The sequence below is a fragment of the Lepidochelys kempii genome, chromosome 9 (assembly GCF_965140265.1).
Source record: "Lepidochelys kempii isolate rLepKem1 chromosome 9, rLepKem1.hap2, whole genome shotgun sequence".
Lineage (NCBI taxonomy): Eukaryota > Metazoa > Chordata > Testudines > Cheloniidae > Lepidochelys > Lepidochelys kempii.
Genome location: NC_133264.1, coordinates 103,234,958 through 103,255,245, shown reverse-complemented (window position 1 = coordinate 103,255,245; position 20,288 = coordinate 103,234,958). Strand labels below are relative to the sequence as shown.

Sequence of the window (20,288 nt, the reverse complement as noted above, 5' to 3'; positions counted from 1 at the left end):
AGACGTCCATGTTCGATTTCTTATTCTCTGCAGTGTCCAAAGGGGAAGCCCTCAGCACCAGGGGCCCTATTGATATCAGAGCCCATGGAGGGGCAGACAGTCAAGTTGGTGCCAGTGGATGTGAGCGGTGCTAAAATGTAGTAGCACAGATGGAGGCTCTAGCTCCAACAGGCAGGATGGTACCAGACAAGGTCTTTCTTGGTACCCCCTTAGGAGGAGAGAGCCTGGTTTTCCTGAGGCCCAGAGATCATCATACAAAAGGAACGTGGCTGGTACTAGGGAGTTAAGTGGAGTGCTCCATCATAGACTGGCAAGGCATCAGAGACAATACGGAGAAGTGGTTCATGCACTCTATAGGAATGCAGGCGAGGAGTCTGGTACCAGGGACGGAGCCAAGGTATAATCTGAATGGTTCTTGTGGCTGCATCCCAAGGATCCAGATGTATTAGAGGAATCCCTGCTTCTTGAGTCCTTCTTGCACCTAGTGGGGTCCTCTTCTGGTATTGACTTTGGAGCTGACTGGTGTCTGCTAGATGAACTCTCATTACATCAGTACTGACGTGAAGTTTTCTTAAGTTCCGACTTTGGCAATGACCTCCCCTTCCTCCTGGAGTCTTTCTCCAGGGAATGAGTGTCTGTCTCTTAGAACGTGACTCCAGAGCAGCTCTATAGTCTATATTTGCCAAGATTGAGGGCATCAGCATGGCCTAAACTGAGGTTGGGAGGGAATTTGGACCCTGCAGATCTCAGTGAGCATGCCATAAGAAGGAACTTCAGCCTAATATCCCTCAGCTTGCAAGATCTGCTCTTAAAAGTTCCTCTAGACCTTGAACTTAGATGGGACATGGAACTTTCTGAGGCAGCTGGAAGGAACATGGCTGAGAGGGAAAGATCTGTGGCAGGTCTGACAAGGATTAAAGCCAGGAGTCCTTGGCATAACCCGAGCAGGAAAGCTGTAGACAGAACAACCGAAGGCAAAAGACCCTGGCCACAGAAAAGAAGTTTGAGGGGGGTAATGTACACATGTGCTTACAAAATCACAAGTAAACAAATAAAACAGAATAAAATTAAATTAAAACTAGAGTAAGTAAAACCAAAAGGACTAAAGCTATGAATGCAGTAGACATCACTCTGGACTGTCTTGACCAGAGGGGCAGTGGAGAAGAAGCCGCAGTGCCAGGGGGTTTCGTCTGCCTATGACTACCTCACACAGGAGCACAAGGAGGTGTAGTGCACAGTACAGATTGACAGTCACTGCTAGCTAAAACCACCAGTTGAGCACGCACATCCAAAGATGGAGCATCCATAAGGACATATTTGAACTTTCTCTTTGTGAAAGATCATAAGTTGGGGGATCCAGCCACAAGATTCTGCAGCTCTCTCTCACCTAATAGATATAATAGCTATAATAAAGCTGTCTTAACTAAGAGATGAAACAAGGAACATTCTCTCATAGGTTCAAATGGAGGTTTAATGACTAAATAGTATTACATAGGACTTTAATCTATGTGTGGGTTCTTTAACCCAAGGATTCATTAACCTCTTCAAGAATCTTTTTACTATATCATGGCTAAATGAAGTATTTACTCAATTAAGCTGTGTGAGCTGAAGATGGCTAAGAGATGTACTTTTACTGACAATATGAGAGAGCCCCAGGAATTTCAAATGAACTATGTACTCAGGTATAGAGTGAACAGCAGCTGAAGCTGGGCTACGTTAATGGTGGGTGCTCACAAAGAACATTTTCCACTTATGATCATAACAAAGGCAAGTTAACTGTTTCCTGAAGTTTAATAGAATCTCCTGTACCTTCCCTCCACCCCCACAAACGGACCAGATCCAGATCTGTCAAAGTCCTATGAAGTGGAGAGAGTCTAGAAATACAACTTCTTCTAGGTCAATAGGTCTGGAATTGCAGAGAGAGACCGATAAATCCTTTGTGGTAGGAACAGAAGATCTGAGAAAAAACGGTTACACACCTTTTTGTAACTGTTGTTCTTCGAGATGTGCTAATCACATCTATTCCAGTTAGGTGTGCGCGCGCGCCGCGTGCACAGATGTCAGAAACTTTTCCCTAGTAGCTACTTGTCGGGCTGGCTGTGGAGTCCCCTGGAGTGGGGCTGATATGGTGCTCTATATATGACCCTGCCGGCCTGACCCCTCTTCAGTTCCTTCTTGCCGGCTACTCCGACAGAGGGGAAGGTGGGGGGGAAATGGAATAGTTATGAGCAACACATAGAATCATAGAATATCAGGGTTGGAAGGGACCTCAGGAGGTCATCTAGTCCAACCCCCTGCTCAAAGCAGGACCAATCCCCAATTAAATCATCCCAGCCAGGGCTTTGTCAAGCCTGACCTTAAAAACTTCTAAGGAAGGAGATTCTACCACCTCCCTAGGTAATGCATTCCAGTGTTTCACCACCCTCCTAGTGAAAAAGTTTTTCCTAATATCCAACCTAAACCTCCCCCACTGCAACTTGAGACCATTACTCCTTGTCCTGTCCTCTTCTACCACTGAGAATAGTCTAGAACCATCCTCTCTGGAACCACCTCTCAGGTAGTTGAAAGCAGCTATCAAATCCCCCCTCATTCTTCTCTTCTGCAGACTAAACAATCCCAGTTCCCTCAGCCTCTCCTCATAAGTCATGTGTTCCAGATCCCTAATCATTTTTGTTGCCCTTCGCTGGACTCTCTCCAATTTATCCACATCCTTCTTGTAGTGTGGGGCCCAAAACTGGACACAGTACTCCAGATGAGGCCTCACCAATGTCGAATAGAGGGGAACGATCACGTCCCTCGATCTGCTCGCTATGCCCCTACTTATACATCCCAAAATGCCATTGGCCTTCTTGGCAACAAGGGCACACTGCTGACTCATATCCAGCTTCTCGTCCACTGTCACCCCTAGGTCCTTTTCCGCAGAACTGCTGCCTAGCCATTCGGTCCCTAGTCTGTAGCTGTGCATTGGGTTCTTCCGTCCTAAGTGCAGGACCCTGCACTTATCCTTATTGAACCTCATCAGATTTCTTTTGGCCCAATCCTCCAATTTGTCTAGGTCCCTCTGTATCCTATCCCTGCCCTCCAGCGTATCTACCACTCCTCCCATGTTTAGTATCATCCGCAAATTTGCTGAGAGTGCAATCCACACCATCCTCCAGATCATTTAGAAGATATTGAACAAAACCAGCCCCAGGACCAACCCCTGGGGCACTCCACTTGACACCGGCTGCCAACTAGACATGGAGCCATTGATCACTACCCGTTGAGCCCGACAATCTAGCCAACTTTCTACCCACCTTATAGTGCATTCATCCAGCCCATACTTCTTTAACTTGCTGACAAGAATACTGTGGGAGACCGTGTTAAAAGCTTTGCTAAAGTCAAGAAACAATACATCCACTGCTTTCCCTTCATCCACAGAACCAGTAATCTCATCATAGAAGGTGATTAGATTAGTCAGGCATGACCTTCCCTTGGTGAATCCATGCTGACTGTTCCTGATCACTTTCCTCTCATGTAAGTGCTTCAGGATTGATTCCTTGAGGACCTGCTCCATGATTTTTCCGGGGACTGAGGTGAGGCTGACTGGCCTGTAGTTCCCAGGATCCTCCTTCTTCCCTTTTTTAAAGATGGGCACTATCTTTTTCCAGGCTAATGTACATCTCGAAGAACAACAGCTACAAAAAGGTGAGTAACCGTTTTTTCTTCTTTGAGTACTTGCTCATATCAATTCCAATTAGGTGACTCCCAAGCCTTATCTTGGAGGTGGGGTTGGAGTCAAGGAATTGCAGACTGGAGAATTGCCCTGCCGAAGGCCGCATCGTCACTTGATTGGTGGACGATGGCATAGTGTGACGTGAACGTGTGCACCGAAGCCCATGAAGCAGCCCTGCAGATTTACTGGAGGGGTACGTGTGCCAGGAAGACTGCTGACGAGGCCTAAGCCCTCGTGGAGTGAGCTGTGACAACAGGCGGAGAGACCTTTGCTAAGTCATAACAAGTACGAATACACACTGTGATCCAGGAGGATACCCGCTGGGAAGAGACTGGCAAACCTTTCATCCGCTCCGCTAGAGTGACGAACAACTGGGCTGTTTTGCGGAACGGCTTCGTTCGGTCTATGTAGACAGAGAGTGCCCTTCTAACGTCCAATGAATGCAGCTGCTGCTCACGGAGCGTGGCGTGCGGCTTTCAATAGAAAACCGGCAGGAAAATATCCTGGCTGACATGGAAGCGGGACACGACCTTTGGTAGGAAGGCCAGGTGAGGCCTAAGCTGCACCTTGTCCTTATGAAAGATGGTATACAGGGGCTCACATATGAGGGCTCGTAGCTCAGAAATGTGTCGTGCCGAAGTGATGGCCACTAGGAAGGCAACCTTCCAGTAGAGGAGCGAACATGAAGCTAGCAGCTCAAAGGGAGGACCCATGAAATGAGACAGGACTAAATTGAGGTCCCAGGCAGGGACAGGGGGCTTCATCGGCAATGGATCTTTTCTAGTTCTTTTCGGAAATGTCCCATGATAGGGTTTGCAAACACTGAGTGCCTGGAATCGCCAGGGTGAAATGCCAAAATAGCCACGAGGTGAACCTTAAGAGAACCGAATGCCAGGTGCTGATCTGTCAGGTGCACCAAATAGTCCAGGATGCACAGGATTGAAGCCTGGAGTGGGAGTACCTGCCATTGGGCACACCAGATAGAAAACCTTTTCTATTTTGCTATGTAAGTGGTTCTGGTAGAAGGCTTGCGGCTTTCCAGGAGCACCTGCCTCACTGGGTCCAAACAGGCGAGCTCTGCTTGGTTCAACCACGGATCCTCCAGGCCATGAGGTGAAGTGACTGAAGGTCCGGGTGGAGGAAGCGACTGTGATTCTGCGAGATGAGGTCTGAAGTGAGAGGTAGATGAATCGGTGACCAGATCAATAGGTCCATGAGGATGGGGTACCAGCACTGGCGAGGCCAAACTAGGGCCACCAGGATGATGTCCACCTTGTCCCTGCGGACCTTGAGAAGCACCTTGTGGATGAGAGGAAATGGCAGAAAGGCGTATAGTAGTTGACCGGACCATGGATTCAGGAAGGCGTCCGCAACCGAGCCCGGGCTGTGACTCCGGAAAGAGCAAAAGGTTGGGCACTTCCTGTTGGCCTGCATGGCGAACAAATCTATTCGGGGAAGTCCCCAGTTGTGGAAGATGGAGTGGATGACGTCCGGACAAATCGACCATTTGTGTGTGAGGAACCGCCTGCTCAAGCTGTCTGCCAGTACGTTCTGAATGCCCGGCAGGTATGAGGCTTGGAGAAGGATGGAGTGGGCTAAACAAAATTCCCATAGGAGGAGAGCTTCCTGGCAGAGAGGAGATGACCGGGCTCTGCCTTGCTTGTTTATGTAAAACATGGCCGTAGTATTGTCTGCCAGTACTGCTACACAGTGGCCCTGCAAGCGGAATAGGAACGCCTGGCATGCGAGGTGGATTGCCCTGAGCTCTTTGATGTTGATATGCAGAGCCAGTTCCTCTACTTGCCATAGGCCCTGAGTCGTCATGCTCCCGAGATGTGCTCCCCAGCCGAGCGCCGATGCATCCGTTACCAATGTCAGAGTGGGCTGGGGGGCGTGGAATGGTACCCCGGCACTTACCATGCAGGGGTCAAGCCACCATTGTAGGGAATTGAGGGTATGTCTTAGAATGGTCAGCACCATGTCCAGACTGTAGTGGCCCGGGCGATACACGGACGTAATCCACGCCTGCAGGGGCCTGAGCCACAACCTGGCATGCTGCACCATGTCGGTGCAGGACGCCATGAGGCCCAGCAGCTTGGGGCACTGTCTCACCATGGTGGTGGGAAAGTTGCAAAGGCCGGTGATTACCTGCACGAGGGCTAGACGATGGGCCTCTGGGAGGAACGCTCTCGCCTGATTTGCATCCAGGACTGACCCAATGAACTCTATTGTTCGTGTTGGGGTGAGAACAGACTTGCTGACATTCAGAATAATGCCTAAGCGGTCTAACGTGTCCCTGACCAATTGTACCTGTGATTCTACCAGCTGGCGAGACAGGCCTCTTATGAGCCAGTCGTCTAGGTATGGGTAAACGTACACATGGTGGCGGTGAAGAAAGGCTGCCATGAGTGCCATGCATTCGGTGAAGATGCGGGGAGCCGTGCACAGGCCAAACAGGAGAGCCGTGAACTGATAATGCGTCTTGTCTACTATGAAACCGAGAAAACGTCTGTGAGACGGGTTGATTGAAACGTGAAAATAAGCATCCTTCATATCGAGGGCGGCGTACCAGACTCCCAAATCCAGGGAGGGGATGATCATGCTCAAGGAAACCATGCAGAACTTTGAGTTGACGATGTACGTGTTGAGTTCCCTTAGGTCCAGAGTAGGCCAAAGACCCCGCTTTGCTTTGGGAACGAGGAAGTAGCGTGAGTAGAAACCCTTGCCTCTGAACTCCCGAGGTACCTCCTCCACTGCTCTAAGAGGGAGGAGGGACCGGACCTTCTGGATCAGGAGTTGCTCGTGAGAGGGGTCCCTGAAGAGGGATGGGCAAGGGCGGTGGGAGAATAGCCCGCCTCTACTGTGTGGAAGACCCACTGGTCCGATGTAATAAGGGACCATGCATGGTAGAAGCAGGATAGACTGTTCAGGAGGGGAGAATAACTGGCCAGGATATGGACTGGTAATCTGTCCTCATGCGCACCTTCAAAATGGGTGCTTAGGGCCTGGAGGGGGCTTGGACTGTCCCTGGCCCTGACCGGAGAGAGGACGCAATGGTCTGCGCCTGGTGTATCTGCTCCTCCAGCGGGAGAAGTCCTGCCTGGGCCTACCGGGGAAAGACTGCTGCTGGGTGGGCTGGCACTTAAACTGCTTTCTTTGAAACGCCGGGGTATGCATGCCTGGAGACTTAATTGTGTTCCTTGAATCTTTCAGGCTATGCAACCTAGAGTTGGTCTGTTCAGCAAAGAGCCCCTGATCATCGAACAGAAGGTCTTGGATAGTTTGCTGAACTTCCGGCGGGAGACCCGAGGACTGAAGCCAGGTGTTACATTGCATGGCGATACCAGATGCCAGTGTACACGCTGCCGCATCCGCGGCATCCAGAGAGCCTTAAAGAGCAGTCCGGGCCACTAGTCTGCCCTCCTCGGCAATGGCTCCCAGCTCCTGCCGAGAATCAGATGGGAGGAGCTCCCTGAACTTTTGAATAGCAGACCAGGAACTATAGCTGTATCTGCTAAGGATTGCGAGCTGATTAGCGATTTGTAGGGAGAGGCCACTGGTAGAATAAGCCTTTCTACCAAAAAGTGCCAGACATTTTGCATCTCTTGATTTAGGGGCAGGCCCCTGCTGACCCTGTCTTTCTTTTTCCGTTTACTGCAACCACCACCAGGGAGCATGGGGGAGGATGGGTAAAACGGTATTTGTACCCCTTAGTGGGGACAAAGTACTTTCTTTTGGCCCCTTTGGCCATGGGGGGATTGGAGACTGGAGTTTGCCAGATTGTTTTGGCATTCAACTGAATGGTCTTTATAACGGGCAGCGCCACCCTAGAGGGCCATTCTGGTGTCAGAATGTCCACTACGGGGTCCTCTTCTTCCATGACCTCCTCCACCTGGAGATTCATGTTTAAAGCCACTCAACGTAGGAGTTCCTGTAGGGCCCGGTAGTCCATGGGTGGAGGGCCGGATGCGGATGTACCTGCCACCGCCTCATCAGGAGAAGATGAGGAGGCAGCGACCGGCAGAATCGGGTCCGAGACAGCCCCTTGGTCCACTGGCTCCAGTTCCTCCTGGGCACTGGGTGTAGCCTCCACAAGGGTGGGGCTGGATCCAGGGTTTGTGTGGGGTCCAGAAAAGGATGACTAATGGTTGCCTCTGGAATAAAGGACCTAGAACATGAAGGCGGAGGGACGCCTGGAGGGGCGCCCTGGGCTTGGTGATATGCCCAGGGAGTCTCGAACTGCCACTGGGGCTGCCAGTGGGTGCTGAAGAGTCCCATCCGAGACTGCCCAGACCTGATCAGGGTGTCTCCGATGCTCCTGATGCCCTACCCAACCTGGGGGAAGGTGACTGGGAGCGAGACGCCCAAGGAGGGGCAGTACGCTGTGCTGGGGGGGGTGCCGCGGTCCCCCGACAGCCAGAATGGGTACCATACGGAGCAGCAAGATCCAGATGGTGATTGGCAGTGCCATTGTGGAGAGCGGTACCAGGAGATCGATTGGTGCCGAGATGTTGGACTTTGTCTTGGTGGAGACTGGCCACAGGAGTGCGACCGCGACTGGTGCCGCGATGGAGAACGGTGCCATGCCACAGAGCGGTTTCGCGAACGGTGTTGCGGAGAGGTGCGGTGCCGCAATGGGGAGCAGTGTCGGTTCGAGTGGTGCTGTGGGGTCTCAGACCTTGACCTAGACCTTGAGCGGGACCATGACCTGTCAGCCAATGACCACCTCGAGCGGGAGTGGCTCCAAGGATCAGGGCTGTGAGACCAGTGCCGCGAGTCAGACCGGAGCCGTGAGTCAGACCGGCGCGGAATCTGGGTGCGATGCCGGGACTCAGAGTGGTGTGGAGATGTTGGTCTGGGGGCAGATGTCCCAAAGATTGCCGGTTTGCCTCTTGATGGTGCCGGGGCTTGAGATGGTTTAGGCCTCGAGACTGGAGACTTGGGCGCCGTCATCTCAATGAGCCCTCTGGTAGCCTCAAAGGTGTCGGGTGTGGAAGGCAGTGTAACCTCCTCCACCTGCAGGGAGTCCGGTGGTACAGGGCTTCCCGGGGAGGCGGGGGTTGGGGAGGACGAGGCCAACTGGGAGGTCTGTCAGCCTTATGTCCCTGGTCTGCACCGTGTCCCGTCGAGGGTGCGACTACCACCTTGGGTCTTTTTGGGGGCTTCTCCGTGGCCTGCTTCTTATGGGTGGCCGGGGAGTGAGAACGGTGCACTCGTTGAACGGGAAAACCCCTTCAAGCGTTAATGACTATATTTAACGCTAAAGATAACAGATAACTAACACTAGAGATAAATAGAGTAGCTAGGGTGTAGTAGCACTTGCGAACAAGAGACCACTGTTCCAACAACTGTCACTGGCGGTAAGAAGGAACTGAAGGGGGGTCAGGCCGGCAGGGTCATATATAGAGCACCATATTGGCGCCACTCCAGGGGGCTCCACAGCCGGCCCAATGTGTAGCTGCTAGGGAAAAGTTCCCGACATCCGTGCGCACACACTTAACTGGAATTGATATAAGCAAGCACTTGAAGAACTACTGTTGTGTCATTCAGGCGCCCTAAATTAGAATAATTTTGGCTTGGTCTTGTTTGATTTTCCTAAGAACTCTATGAATTAGAGGAATTGTGTGTAGACCAAAGAAATCTTACTCCCTATTCTAAAAGAAAACACCTTCAAGATGAACTGATTGCCTGTCCTATTCTGGAGCTCAACATTTGGAGATATATTTTGTTGCAAACAGGTCTGTTTCCAGAAACATCCACAGTAAGTGTATGTTTGCTACCAAGTTCTTGAGCAACTACTTATGCTGATCATGTACGTCTCTGCTCATCAATCTGCAAGTATGTAGGCAGAAAGCTATACAATCAATTTAGTGTACTATGCACTACTCCCACAGAACTATAACCTTTCTGTCCATCTGGCTAAAATGTGGTCCCCCAGCTTGTTCTTGTGAAATATTGCAGTAGTATTATCAGTAACTACTTGAACTGCATTGCCCTGTGATTAGGGAGAAAGGACCCTATATGAATAGACGGCAATAGAAATACTAACTACATCCAAAGATTTGACAAGTTCTTCCAGTTGACAAATAAAAGAGACCGTTCCCTCAGTACCCGAGAGCATAGCAGATCCAAACGAGACCTTGCTGGTGCAAGAAGTTTAACTTGAACTATTTTGGGAGAAGGCTCCTTTTGTGGCTGCCTTTCTTCAGCCCTTTCAAATTCAGGGTAATACCTAAGAGAAGGCCAATATGACTGCATTGCTCACGGTGGCACCTCCAATCTTGCCAGTATCCTCTAGAGAATTCCCCATCATAGCCCCTGGGTGAGAGAGGCTGATCTTGTGTGCCATTTGCCTTTATCTGTTAACTTTAAGGGTACACTGCAGATATCTATTTTAAGGGCTTTTGAAGAGGAGAGGGTATAGATTTGTTTAAGTTATAGTTGGTTAATAATAAGTGGGTAAGTGCTGATTTGTGAATTCTTGACAAACTAAAAATACATCTTGAAACAAAAGCATCTTAGAACACAGAATAGGTGCAGAATTGTAACTCTAAATAACTGTATAGCTTAACACCTGATCTTTAATATTTGACTGCTCTAATTTAAAGGAGTTTAATTATCATTTAAAATGAATTTTGTATGTCAATTCCTGTCATATGCGTAGGAAACTGATTTTCATTTTTTTAGTTAGCTTTGATTTTGTTGAAAGTTTAAAATTAAATTCCAAACTAAAAATCTATTACTGAAGGTTAAAATTTATTATAACTATGAAAATAATGGACAAAAATAAAGAATTTTAGGTCCTTGATAATTTAAATTTAGAAGAACTAAAATTCTCAGAATGCTCATTTAATTAATGTCTGAACATTCTGCAAAAATGAGTCATAAGTCCTGTTTATGTCAGAAGTGCTACACAATTTTAAAACTATGCAGTTAATACTGCCAGCCATTTGCACAAGATACTTCATGAATAAACATGATTAAGAATACAGAAATAAAGAATGACTTCACCTACCTGTGGTTGCTGATTGGGATAGAGTGGTTTTGTTTGAAGTTAAACTTGGAGTCAGTGGTATGCTTCGCTTCTTTATCCGCTCTATTAAAGATTCAAATTCATCCTCTGAGCTGTCTGGCCCTAATGCTGCACTATGTCGTAGTGCCATGGTCTGAGTGTTGTTCCCTGCACGTTCTTCCCAATCTCTCTCTTTCCCATCAAGAGATGAATTTGGACTATATTTGGAAATATCAAACTCTTTCTGTTTTTGTGAAGGAGTTTGCTGTATGTGATGCAGGTTGTCCTTCAAGCCCCTCGCTTCAGTTTCTTGGCAGTGTTCAGACCATGTACTTTTAATGAAAACAGAATCATCATCTTTACTGTCACTTAAAATCTCTGGATACAGCCATTCCTGAGAGTAAGTGTTTTCCTTTCTAGAAGTCACTGGCTTCTTCTGGGTCTGAACATTCTTCACTACTACAATTCAAAAAGAAAAATACAAAGACTTCAGAGACTTTAGCATTTATGTTTTAATGTAAGTTAATCAGAGCCTTTGGAAAACAGGAAAACACCAGGCAGAGAAAGGTATCTTAGCAACTTCCTCCAACCCATGCTCATTCACACCCAGGATCACACTACTTTCCAGTTGCACTGCAGATGATAATCAAAAAGGTATGTATGTGGGGTCTACTTTGTGCCAGCAAAAGGGGTTTAAGTCAGTCTGATACAAGATAAGAATAACTAGAGAACACTTTATTACAGCCACTCTTTCTGATAAAAGAAAGCTTCTGCAGTTATGCACACATAAGAGTTTGTATTTAGCTGATTATATGGTCAATTTTATTTCTTAAATATGCAGCATGTGAAAGGGCACTGAAGAGAAAAGACTTGCCTTTGGCAGCTGGATTTTCTTATAAGTAAAAGATTCAAATATGGAAAGGACTTTAAAGAGTACCACAAGTGAAGATATTGATATCCCGGTGTTAAAACAAGCATAACAGGAAGGAAGAAGAAAAAGGGAAGGATCATATGGAGGAATGGGAAATTGAGAATGAGGAAGGAGAGAATTAATCCAGCGAACAGAATTGAACCTGTCCTGTTATCTTACTCTAAAAGGGACCAAACTTTTCCAAAGCTATTTCTGTGCTTTTCCTAAAGAATAATTTTGAGCTCTGAAGAATAAGCATTCTTTCTCCACCCAGCTAAAACTTTTGTCCCCTCTTTGTTGCTGGATGGCTACTTACCCTTCTTGCTTGTTGCATTCTTTCTTGTAAAATTGGAGAAGTCTTCCCTGGAGTCAATGATGATTTCATTCAAACTGTAGATAAACAATAAAATGAGGCAAAGGAAGCCAGGAATGACTTGTGTCTTGATATAGGTAAAGCTGACAATAAAGCAGCCTGGTGCAGTGTTCTAAGTTATTCACTGGAAATATCCATTACCACTGAAAAACTCTCTCAACATAACTTTTCATTGTCAGTTACATTTTGTCAGTATTTTATCATTAAACTTCTGAGCAAAAGACAGAACTCCATTTCAAGAGATGAGAACATGCTTGCAAACTAAGTTCAGATATTGAAACAGACCATCATCATTTTATCCAGGAACAAGAATGAGGGATACAGATATGGAATCATAAAGATAGAATTTATAAAATTCTACTTAAAAAATCACAGTGTTGACCAAAAAGGTTGCCTTTAATGTGAATTTAGCACTTGTGAAAGATGCAAAGCTGTCAGTACTGTTAAATCCTCAATCCATAAAAATCCACAGTGTACAGGCTGCCACATTGCAAACCCCCACACTCCACTCCCACTAATATGCCTCATTCCTAATCTGCAGGAATCACTTCAACTGGTAAAAAGGGAGTTCTGTTTCCATGAATCATTCAACACTTGGTGCCTCCACCAAAACTGCCAGCTATGGGAATAAATTAGTACCAGAGCCAGCAAAGATTGAGTGTTATGGACATCTCTTCCTTTACAAAACTCACCAAGACCAAGTCACTTCACATAGTGGTCTAATGACTGCCAGACAATAACTGTAAATCCAAAATTTAGTTAGCAGTGAAACTGGTGACAGAGGTGAAAGGCTCCATTTGAGCAGGGGGTTGGACTAGATGACCTCCTGAGGTCTCTTCCAACCCTAATCTTCTATTATATCCCATTACAAGCTATACAGTGCTCCAAAACAGTAACAAAATAGTGAGATGTGTGCCTCCAAATAACAAAACTTCACATCTATGTAATGTTTTACATTTTAAAAGTGCCATAAAAACTTTAGTTTTAAAAACAGCCTTATGAGTTATTGATCTTCATTTTACAGTGGGAAAACTAAGGCACAGGCAAGAGAAGCAATGTGACCAAGGCCACACTTGGAATGAGCAGCAGAGCCAGGATTAGAACTCAGAATGTTGACTTCTAAACCTGTGCCCAATCCTCCAGACAATGATGACATCCTATGCAAATGAGAAAAGATCTAATTCATTTTTCCATATTCAAAATAACTCATTAATGGGACATTTTGGCTGCCAGGCATTAGACAAAAAAGTCTCTCTCTGACTAACTGTAGACAATTCAATAATTCCAGGACCCACCTGCTATTTTGTTTCTTAGAGACTTGATGTGCTAGGGATTTTGGAGTCTTCATTCTAGATAAAACTAAATCAGAATGTGAGAGAATTACATTACAGGAAATTTATTTTAGCTTTCTAAAAATGATCCCATTGCATGCCTTAAGGGCATATATAAACAACATTTTTTACAACTTTTATTTTACCAATAGTATCCAAATGTCTCTAGAACAAGGACCCTACTTAATCTCACAATTAAAACTCTCAGCTTTTCATAGCAGAAGCAGTTCTTTGGCTACCCTCGCCCTCATCATTCAACCCTTGCCCTGCCTTAAGGCTTGGGAGAAAGGATAGGCTTTGCAACAAAGAGATTCACTGTAAAAAGGTATTCCAGAAGAAAATCATTCTTTGCAGCCACAAGGAATACATCCTCTCAACTCTCATTGAGAAAGCAAGATTAACATTCTAACCACTCTTTACTTACATAGTTCAAATTCTTCATCACTACTGGAAGAAAAGGGCAGAATAGACCTGAAAAATAAAGCACAAAACAGATGTGAGGAACACAGCCTCTTCAGAGGTGAGGAAGTTACTCATCTTGTGCAATAACGGTGGCTCTTCAAGATGTGTTGCCCTATGGATGCTCCACTATAGGTGTTATCTGCACCCCAGAGCCTCTAATCGGAGATTTTAGGTAGATGTGTCCATTCGGCCCGCACATGCACTCTCCCTTCCTTGAGGCTAACTAGTGCTGTGCAGGCAAACCACCCTCAGTTCCTTCTCTACTGCAGAGCCCCTTGGCAAGAACTCCAAAGGAGAGGGGAGGAGGGCGGGTTGTGGAGCGCCCTTGGGACACACATCTTGAAGAACCATTGTTACTGCACAAGATGAGTAACTTCCTCTTCTTCTTTGAGTAGCGTCCCTATGGGTGCTCCACTGTAGGTGACTCCACAGCAGTATCCCCCATGGAGGGGTGGGGCTTCAGAGTGGAATCTGTTATTGACGATCGTATTGTGGAGCCAAAGATGGCATCAAGACAGAGTACCAGGTAATTGTGTAATGATCTGGAGAAGTATGGGCAGAAGCCAAAGTCACTGCCCTACAGATTTCTGAGATGGGGACATCTTTAACAAACATGAGCTATGTGGAAATGGATCTTGTGGAGTGCATGTGGATCCCTGATGGAGGCAGCAGGTTATGTGCAAGGGGTAACAGAGGGTAATGCAGCTGGAGACCCATTTGGAGAGTATTTGCGCTGATACGGCAGACCCCTTGGATATTTCCACAAATTAAAGGAAGAGTTTGGGAGACTTCCTAAAGTCCTTAGTCCTGTCCAGATAAAAAGCCAGAGCTCTCCTAATGTCCAGCATATGCAGTGTTGCCTCCCTGCTGTCAGAATGGCTGTTCACCTGTGCAGCGCTAGTTAGCCTCAAGAGAGGGTGAGTGCATGTGCGGGCCGAACGTACACTGCTATCTAGAATCTCTGATTAGAAGGACAGGGGCACTGACACACTTTCAGGGGAGCACCCATAAGGACACTCCTCAAAGAAGAACAGATGGACAGACAACACTACACAGATCAAGATCACAACTGGTCAGAAAATTTCAGTTTAAATTTTTGACAGATATTCTGCAATTTTTTTTCCCCTCCAATTTCAATCAGCTCTAATCAGTTATTTACATTTCAAGTGGATAAGAACTCCAACTGCTTATTTCTGAAGTTATGGAAAGAGAAAATGCTTCAAAGAAGATTTCAGTATGGTTTAAGGGAAAATTTAATGTCAATCTCAGAAACTTGCCAACATATGATGAGCTAAAAATTCAACCTGGAAGAGTGGTCTCTATACCATCTTTTCCTAAACCGTAGGATGAGTCATTCCCCAATCATACAGCGCAGTAGTCCAGGGTCCTTTGAGACAAATTTAAAAAAATAAATAAAACCTCAACTAGAACCAGCAGTTAACCCAGTGGCATCACGGAGCAAAACTCACCTTCCACAGTAACATCAGCTTCTGGCAAAAGCTTTTGTAAACAGATAAGCCTTATTATACATGGAACAAGGATGGGGAGAATAGGTTCAAAAGCCAGTATTTCAAAAAGAGTAGAGCATTCTCTAAGCAAGGGAGGTCCTGCTTGAATGTCTCTGCTGATCATAACTATGGTGGTATGACATACAAAATGGGAAATGACTACCTAGGAAGGAGTAATGCGGAAAGTGATTGAGGGGTCATAGTGGACTGTAAGCTAAATAGGAGTCAAAAGTGTAACACTGTTGCCAAAATAAACAAGCCCAAATATCATTCTGGGATGTATTAGGAGGACTGTTGTAAGTAAAACACGAGAAGTAATTCTTCTGCTCTACTCCTTGCCGATTAGGCCTCAACTGGAATATTGTGTCCAGTTCTGGGTGCCACATTTCAGGAAAGATGTGGACAAATTGGAGAAAGTCCAGAGAAGAGCAACAAAAATGATTAACGGTCGAGAAAACATGACCTGTGAGGGAAGATTGAAAAAATTGGGTTTGTTTAGTCTGGAAAAGAGAAGACAGAGGGGACATGATAACAGTTTTCAAGTACATAAAAGGTTGTTACAAGGAGGAGGGAGAAAAATTCTTCTTCTTAACCTCTGAGAATAGGACAAGAAGCAGTGGGCTTAAATTGCAGAAAGGGAGGTTTAGGTTGGACATTAGGAAAAACTTCCTAACTCTCAGGGTGGTTAAGCAGTGGAATAAATTGCCTAGTGAGGTTGTGGAGTCTCCATCATTGGAGATTTTTAAGAGCAGGTTTGACAAACACCTGTCAGGAATGGTATAGATAATACTTAGTTCGGCCATGAGTGCAGGGGACTGGACTAGATGACCTCTCGAGGTCCATTCCAGTCCTATGGTTTCATGACATGGAGAGTGGCTCTCTCTCAAATAGGCAGCCTTTTACAGGTCAAAGCCAACACCTTAAATCAGAGTATTTGGACTGAAATTCAGCCTGCTAGGTCCTATCTGTGCCCCAGTCTCCCACAAAGACTGGGTTTGGCATTCAAAGCCACTAGGTGTTGTGTTCTGTATTTAAAAAACAATTAAAAAAACCCAAAACACAAACTCTCAGATTTAGAAGAAGGATGCAGAAGCTCTTCCAAACAGAAAAACAAGGTCTTAAAGAAAAAATAAGAACATGACAAAGATCTGTATAAAAGCAAGTCTGCAGACAACTTTATAATCACATAGTAAAGATAGTAAAATATAACTTTTGAACAGATGAGAGACCAGGCCTTTAATCTCTTTCAAAATTTTCTCACCTGTCATCCTTCGTGCGCCAGCATTCTGCATTCACTTTCTTTTTGGTCTTTATAACTTAAACCGAAAACAGAACAGATCATCTTTCCAGATAGGACTGCACAAAGAGGGAAGCCTCAAGGAGGTTAAAGTCAGGAGTTATTCAAGGAAACTCAGCTTCAAGGAAAGCCGTTTGTATAATTGTAGTGCCTAACCTAGTCATTAGGTCGAACCCCATTGTGCTAAGCACACAGAACAAGGAGATCCCACTTTAGAGAGGATATACTATCTTATCAGTCACTAATCTTCCACTCAGTAGCCACTTCCAACAGGATGGATTGATTTAAATAAAAGCAATTTAAATCAGGAAGCAAGAAACATTAGTTAAATAATCAATTTTAATTTTGTTTTGCATTTGTACTTTTTAGTTATTTTCCTAAGGAAAGGTTGATTCTCATTGGTCGATTACCAATAAAATAAGTCAATTTGTGGGGCTAAAAATAGCCTTAATACATCAACCTGTTTCACTCTGTATTTGCTGAACACTTCTGCCTTTGCTACATCATTAGCAATTTTACTGTCTCCATCTAGAACAGGGTTAGGATTCCTTTCCTTCCTGATATATTTAAACTCCTTAACACAGTCAGCCATAGATTTTCCTCCCAATTTATTTGGGTTCCCTTATCAAGTTTGCAAAAAGAAAAGGAGTACTTGTGGCACCTTAGAGACTAACCAATTTATTTGAGCATAAGCTTTCGTGAGCTACAGCTCACTTCATCGGATGCATACTGTGGAAAGCGTAGAAGATCTTTTTATACACACAAAGCATGAAAAAATACCTCCCCCCACCCCACTCTGCTGCTGGTAATAGCTTATCTAAAGTGATCACTCTCCTTACAATGTGTATGATAATTAAGTTGGGCCATTTCCAGCACAAATCCAGGGTTTAACAAGAACGTCTGAGGAGGTCGGGGGGGCGGGGGGGGGAAACAAGGGGAAATAGGGGAAGTCACCTACTACAGGACAGGCCTAACAAAGAAAATAACAGAACGCCACTAGCCGTCACCTTAAGCCCCCAACTAAAACCCCTCCAACGCATTATTAAGGATCTACAACCTATCCTGAAGGATGACCCAACACGCTCACAAATCTTGGGAGATAGGCCAGTCCTTGCCTACAGACAGCCCCCCAACCTGAAGCAAATACTCACCAGCAACCACATACCACACAACAGAACCACTAACCCAGGAACCTATCTTTGCAACAAAGCCCGTTCCCAACCGTGCCCACATATCTATTCAGGGGACACCATCACAGGGCCTAATAACATCAGCCACGCTATCAGAGGCTCATTCACCTGCACATCCACCAATGTGATATATGCCATCGTGTGCCAGCAATGCCCCTCTGCCATGTACATTGGTCAAACTGGACAGTCTCTACGTAAAAGAATAAATGGACACAAATCAGATGTCAAGAATTAACACATTCATAAACCAGTCGGAGAACACTTCAATCTCTCTGGTCACGCGATTACAGACATGAAAGTTGCGATATTACAACAAAAAAACTTCAAATCCAGACTCCAGCGAGAAACTGCTGAATTGGAATTCATTTGCAAATTGGATACAATTAACTTAGGCTTGAATAGAGACTGGGAGTGGCTAAGTCATTATGCAAGGTAACCTATTTCCCCTTGTTTTTTCCTACCCCCCCCCCCGATGTTCTTGTTAAACCCTGGATTTGTGTTGGAAATGGCCCACCCTGATTATCATACACATTGTAAGGAGAGTGATCACTTTAGATAAGCTATTACCAGCAGGAGAGTGGGGTGGGAGGAGGTATTTTTTCATGCTTTGTGTGTATATAAAAAGATCTTCTACACTTTCCACAGTATGCATCCGATGAAGTGAGCTGTAGCTTACGAAAGCTCATGCTCAGATAAATTGGTTAGTCTCTAAGGTGCCACAAGTCCTCCTTTTCTTTTTGCGTATACAGACTAACACAGCTGCTACTCTGAAACTTATCCAGTTTCTATACTTCATAAATTCTAATTTATATTGATTGCGATCTACTGCCCCTTTTTCCCATTTGTAATATAGGTTTTTTAAGCACAGTGCTGGCAGTGCCAAGGTCAGTTTATAGAACCTAGAAGAGGGTCTTGAAGCTGAGGAAGCCTGTTTAAGGGTCTGCATGAACCCCTGCCTGGAACCTCAGGCAGTTCAGCTGATTTCACCCACAGAGATTCCCAAGAGGAGAAAGGCCTGGAGCCTGAGGTGATACTCCCTAAGGGTTTGCACTCTGTAAGCCCTCTCCAGCACACTGGCCCCGCCCACCGCAACGCTTAATTTCTTGCCCTCGCTTCCCTCACAACTGCCTCAGCCCCTCGCAAGCTGGCTGGGTATGGGAAACAATCCTGCAAAATCACCTACTTTGTCCAGTCCCGTGGGGGGGTTTCCGTGTCTCATCCTCTGTGTCGGAGGACAAGAGTAATCGTCTCTGTTCAGAGGCCCCATCAGGACCAAGGTTACAGACCTGAGGGATGCTGACCAAGGGTCTGGGGGCTCCCAGCTGAAAGGGGAAAACAACGGAGGATGACCCAGCCCTCAAGCGAGCCCAGCTGCTTCTCATGCCCCTACAGGAGGGCCCGGCTCGCGCCCCGAGATTCCCCGGCAGGGCTCTGGCTCCCGCCCCTCGCCCGCCTCTCCCCCCGCGCTGTTCCCCGACAGGTCTTCACCCCGCAATGCACTCACCCGGACGCGCTGCCTAGGCCCGCGCGCCATCCTCGCGCGGAACCCGCGGCCGTTCAAACCGCCCGCCCGCCCGCCGCTCTGTTCAGCCCCCGCCACGTCCGGGGCGGTACTTCCCCCTTCCGGTCTGGTCGCGCATGCGCCGAGGGGGAGCCACGCTTCCACGTCCAACCGCAGCTCCCCGATGAGCCCCGCAGGTGCGGCCGCTGCCAGTGGGGGCCCGGCCCTCTGCGACCCCGTCCCCGCCAGCAACCGGCTCCAGGGCCCCGCGGCCGCCCTCCCCCGGCCCCGCAGGTTCTGAGCGCGCGCCCGGCGCCTCTTCCCGCGCGGAGACCCATGGGCGCGCCTGCCCCGGCCCCGCCGCGGCGAAGCTCTCCCGCTGGCGCCAGAGAGTACAACAAAAACACGCTGTCTGCAGTGATCTTAGCTGTAGTCATGTGTTTTTTATTAGGCAGTTAGCTGGAAACAAAAGCCTGTTACAATAAGCGAAGCGGCAGTGAAAGCAGCAACATCCCGCGCCAGGAACAACGCTCAACTGGCACCCGCAGCAAGTCTCACCGAGGGCGAGCACGTCCCCCGAAGGGTAAATGGTTTAGTTCAGCTTTGGGGCAGGTGTCGTAACTTGCAGCATCACTTCTTAAGGTATTTTTATGGGTTTAAACTAGGTAGTTTCAATTGTCCAAAGCGATAAGGCTGAGCTTTTAAAGAGTAGAATTTATAATTACACGCTGGTTATGGAGAGGGAGTGTAGCCATGATAGGCCTAGGTGGTCTTTTAGTGGAGCAACTTCTGTTAGTGAAAGAGAGAAGCTGACATAGCACTCCTCTTCATGAGGAAAGGTCTTACCACCTGAGCACCTACACAGCAACAAAACAGCCCCTGGTGCACGCTAGCCCCGGGTTCTTTGGTGCTGTGTCAACATACCCTCTAATGTTTCTCTCACCCCCAGAAGTTGGTCCAATAAAATGTATTACCTCACCCACCTTGTC

The 20,288-nt window shown here is 46.8% G+C and overlaps 1 protein-coding gene across 3 annotated transcripts in view; it reads right to left on the bottom strand.

Annotated features, from left to right (window-relative positions):
* Positions 1-19,379, bottom strand: part of GCNA (germ cell nuclear acidic peptidase) — a 54,857-nt gene extending 35,478 nt beyond the window's left edge. The window contains exons 1-7 of one of the 3 annotated variants that reach the window (XM_073358689.1): positions 19,303-19,379; positions 18,982-19,120; positions 16,573-16,627; positions 13,766-13,812; positions 13,306-13,369; positions 11,954-12,027; positions 10,731-11,186 (exon numbers count right to left, since the gene is read on the bottom strand). In XM_073358689.1, coding sequence (XP_073214790.1) covers positions 10,731-11,186; positions 11,954-12,027; positions 13,306-13,369; positions 13,766-13,812; positions 16,573-16,627; positions 18,982-19,120; positions 19,303-19,332 — 865 coding nt within the window. In that variant the 5' untranslated portion in view covers positions 19,333-19,379. Of the gene's footprint in view, positions 1-10,730; positions 11,187-11,953; positions 12,028-13,305; positions 13,370-13,765; positions 13,813-16,572; positions 16,628-18,981; positions 19,193-19,302 lie in introns of those variants that run through there. The other 2 variants (XM_073358688.1, XM_073358690.1) reach the window with 2 other exon arrangements.
* Positions 19,380-20,288: the final 909 nt, after the last annotated feature.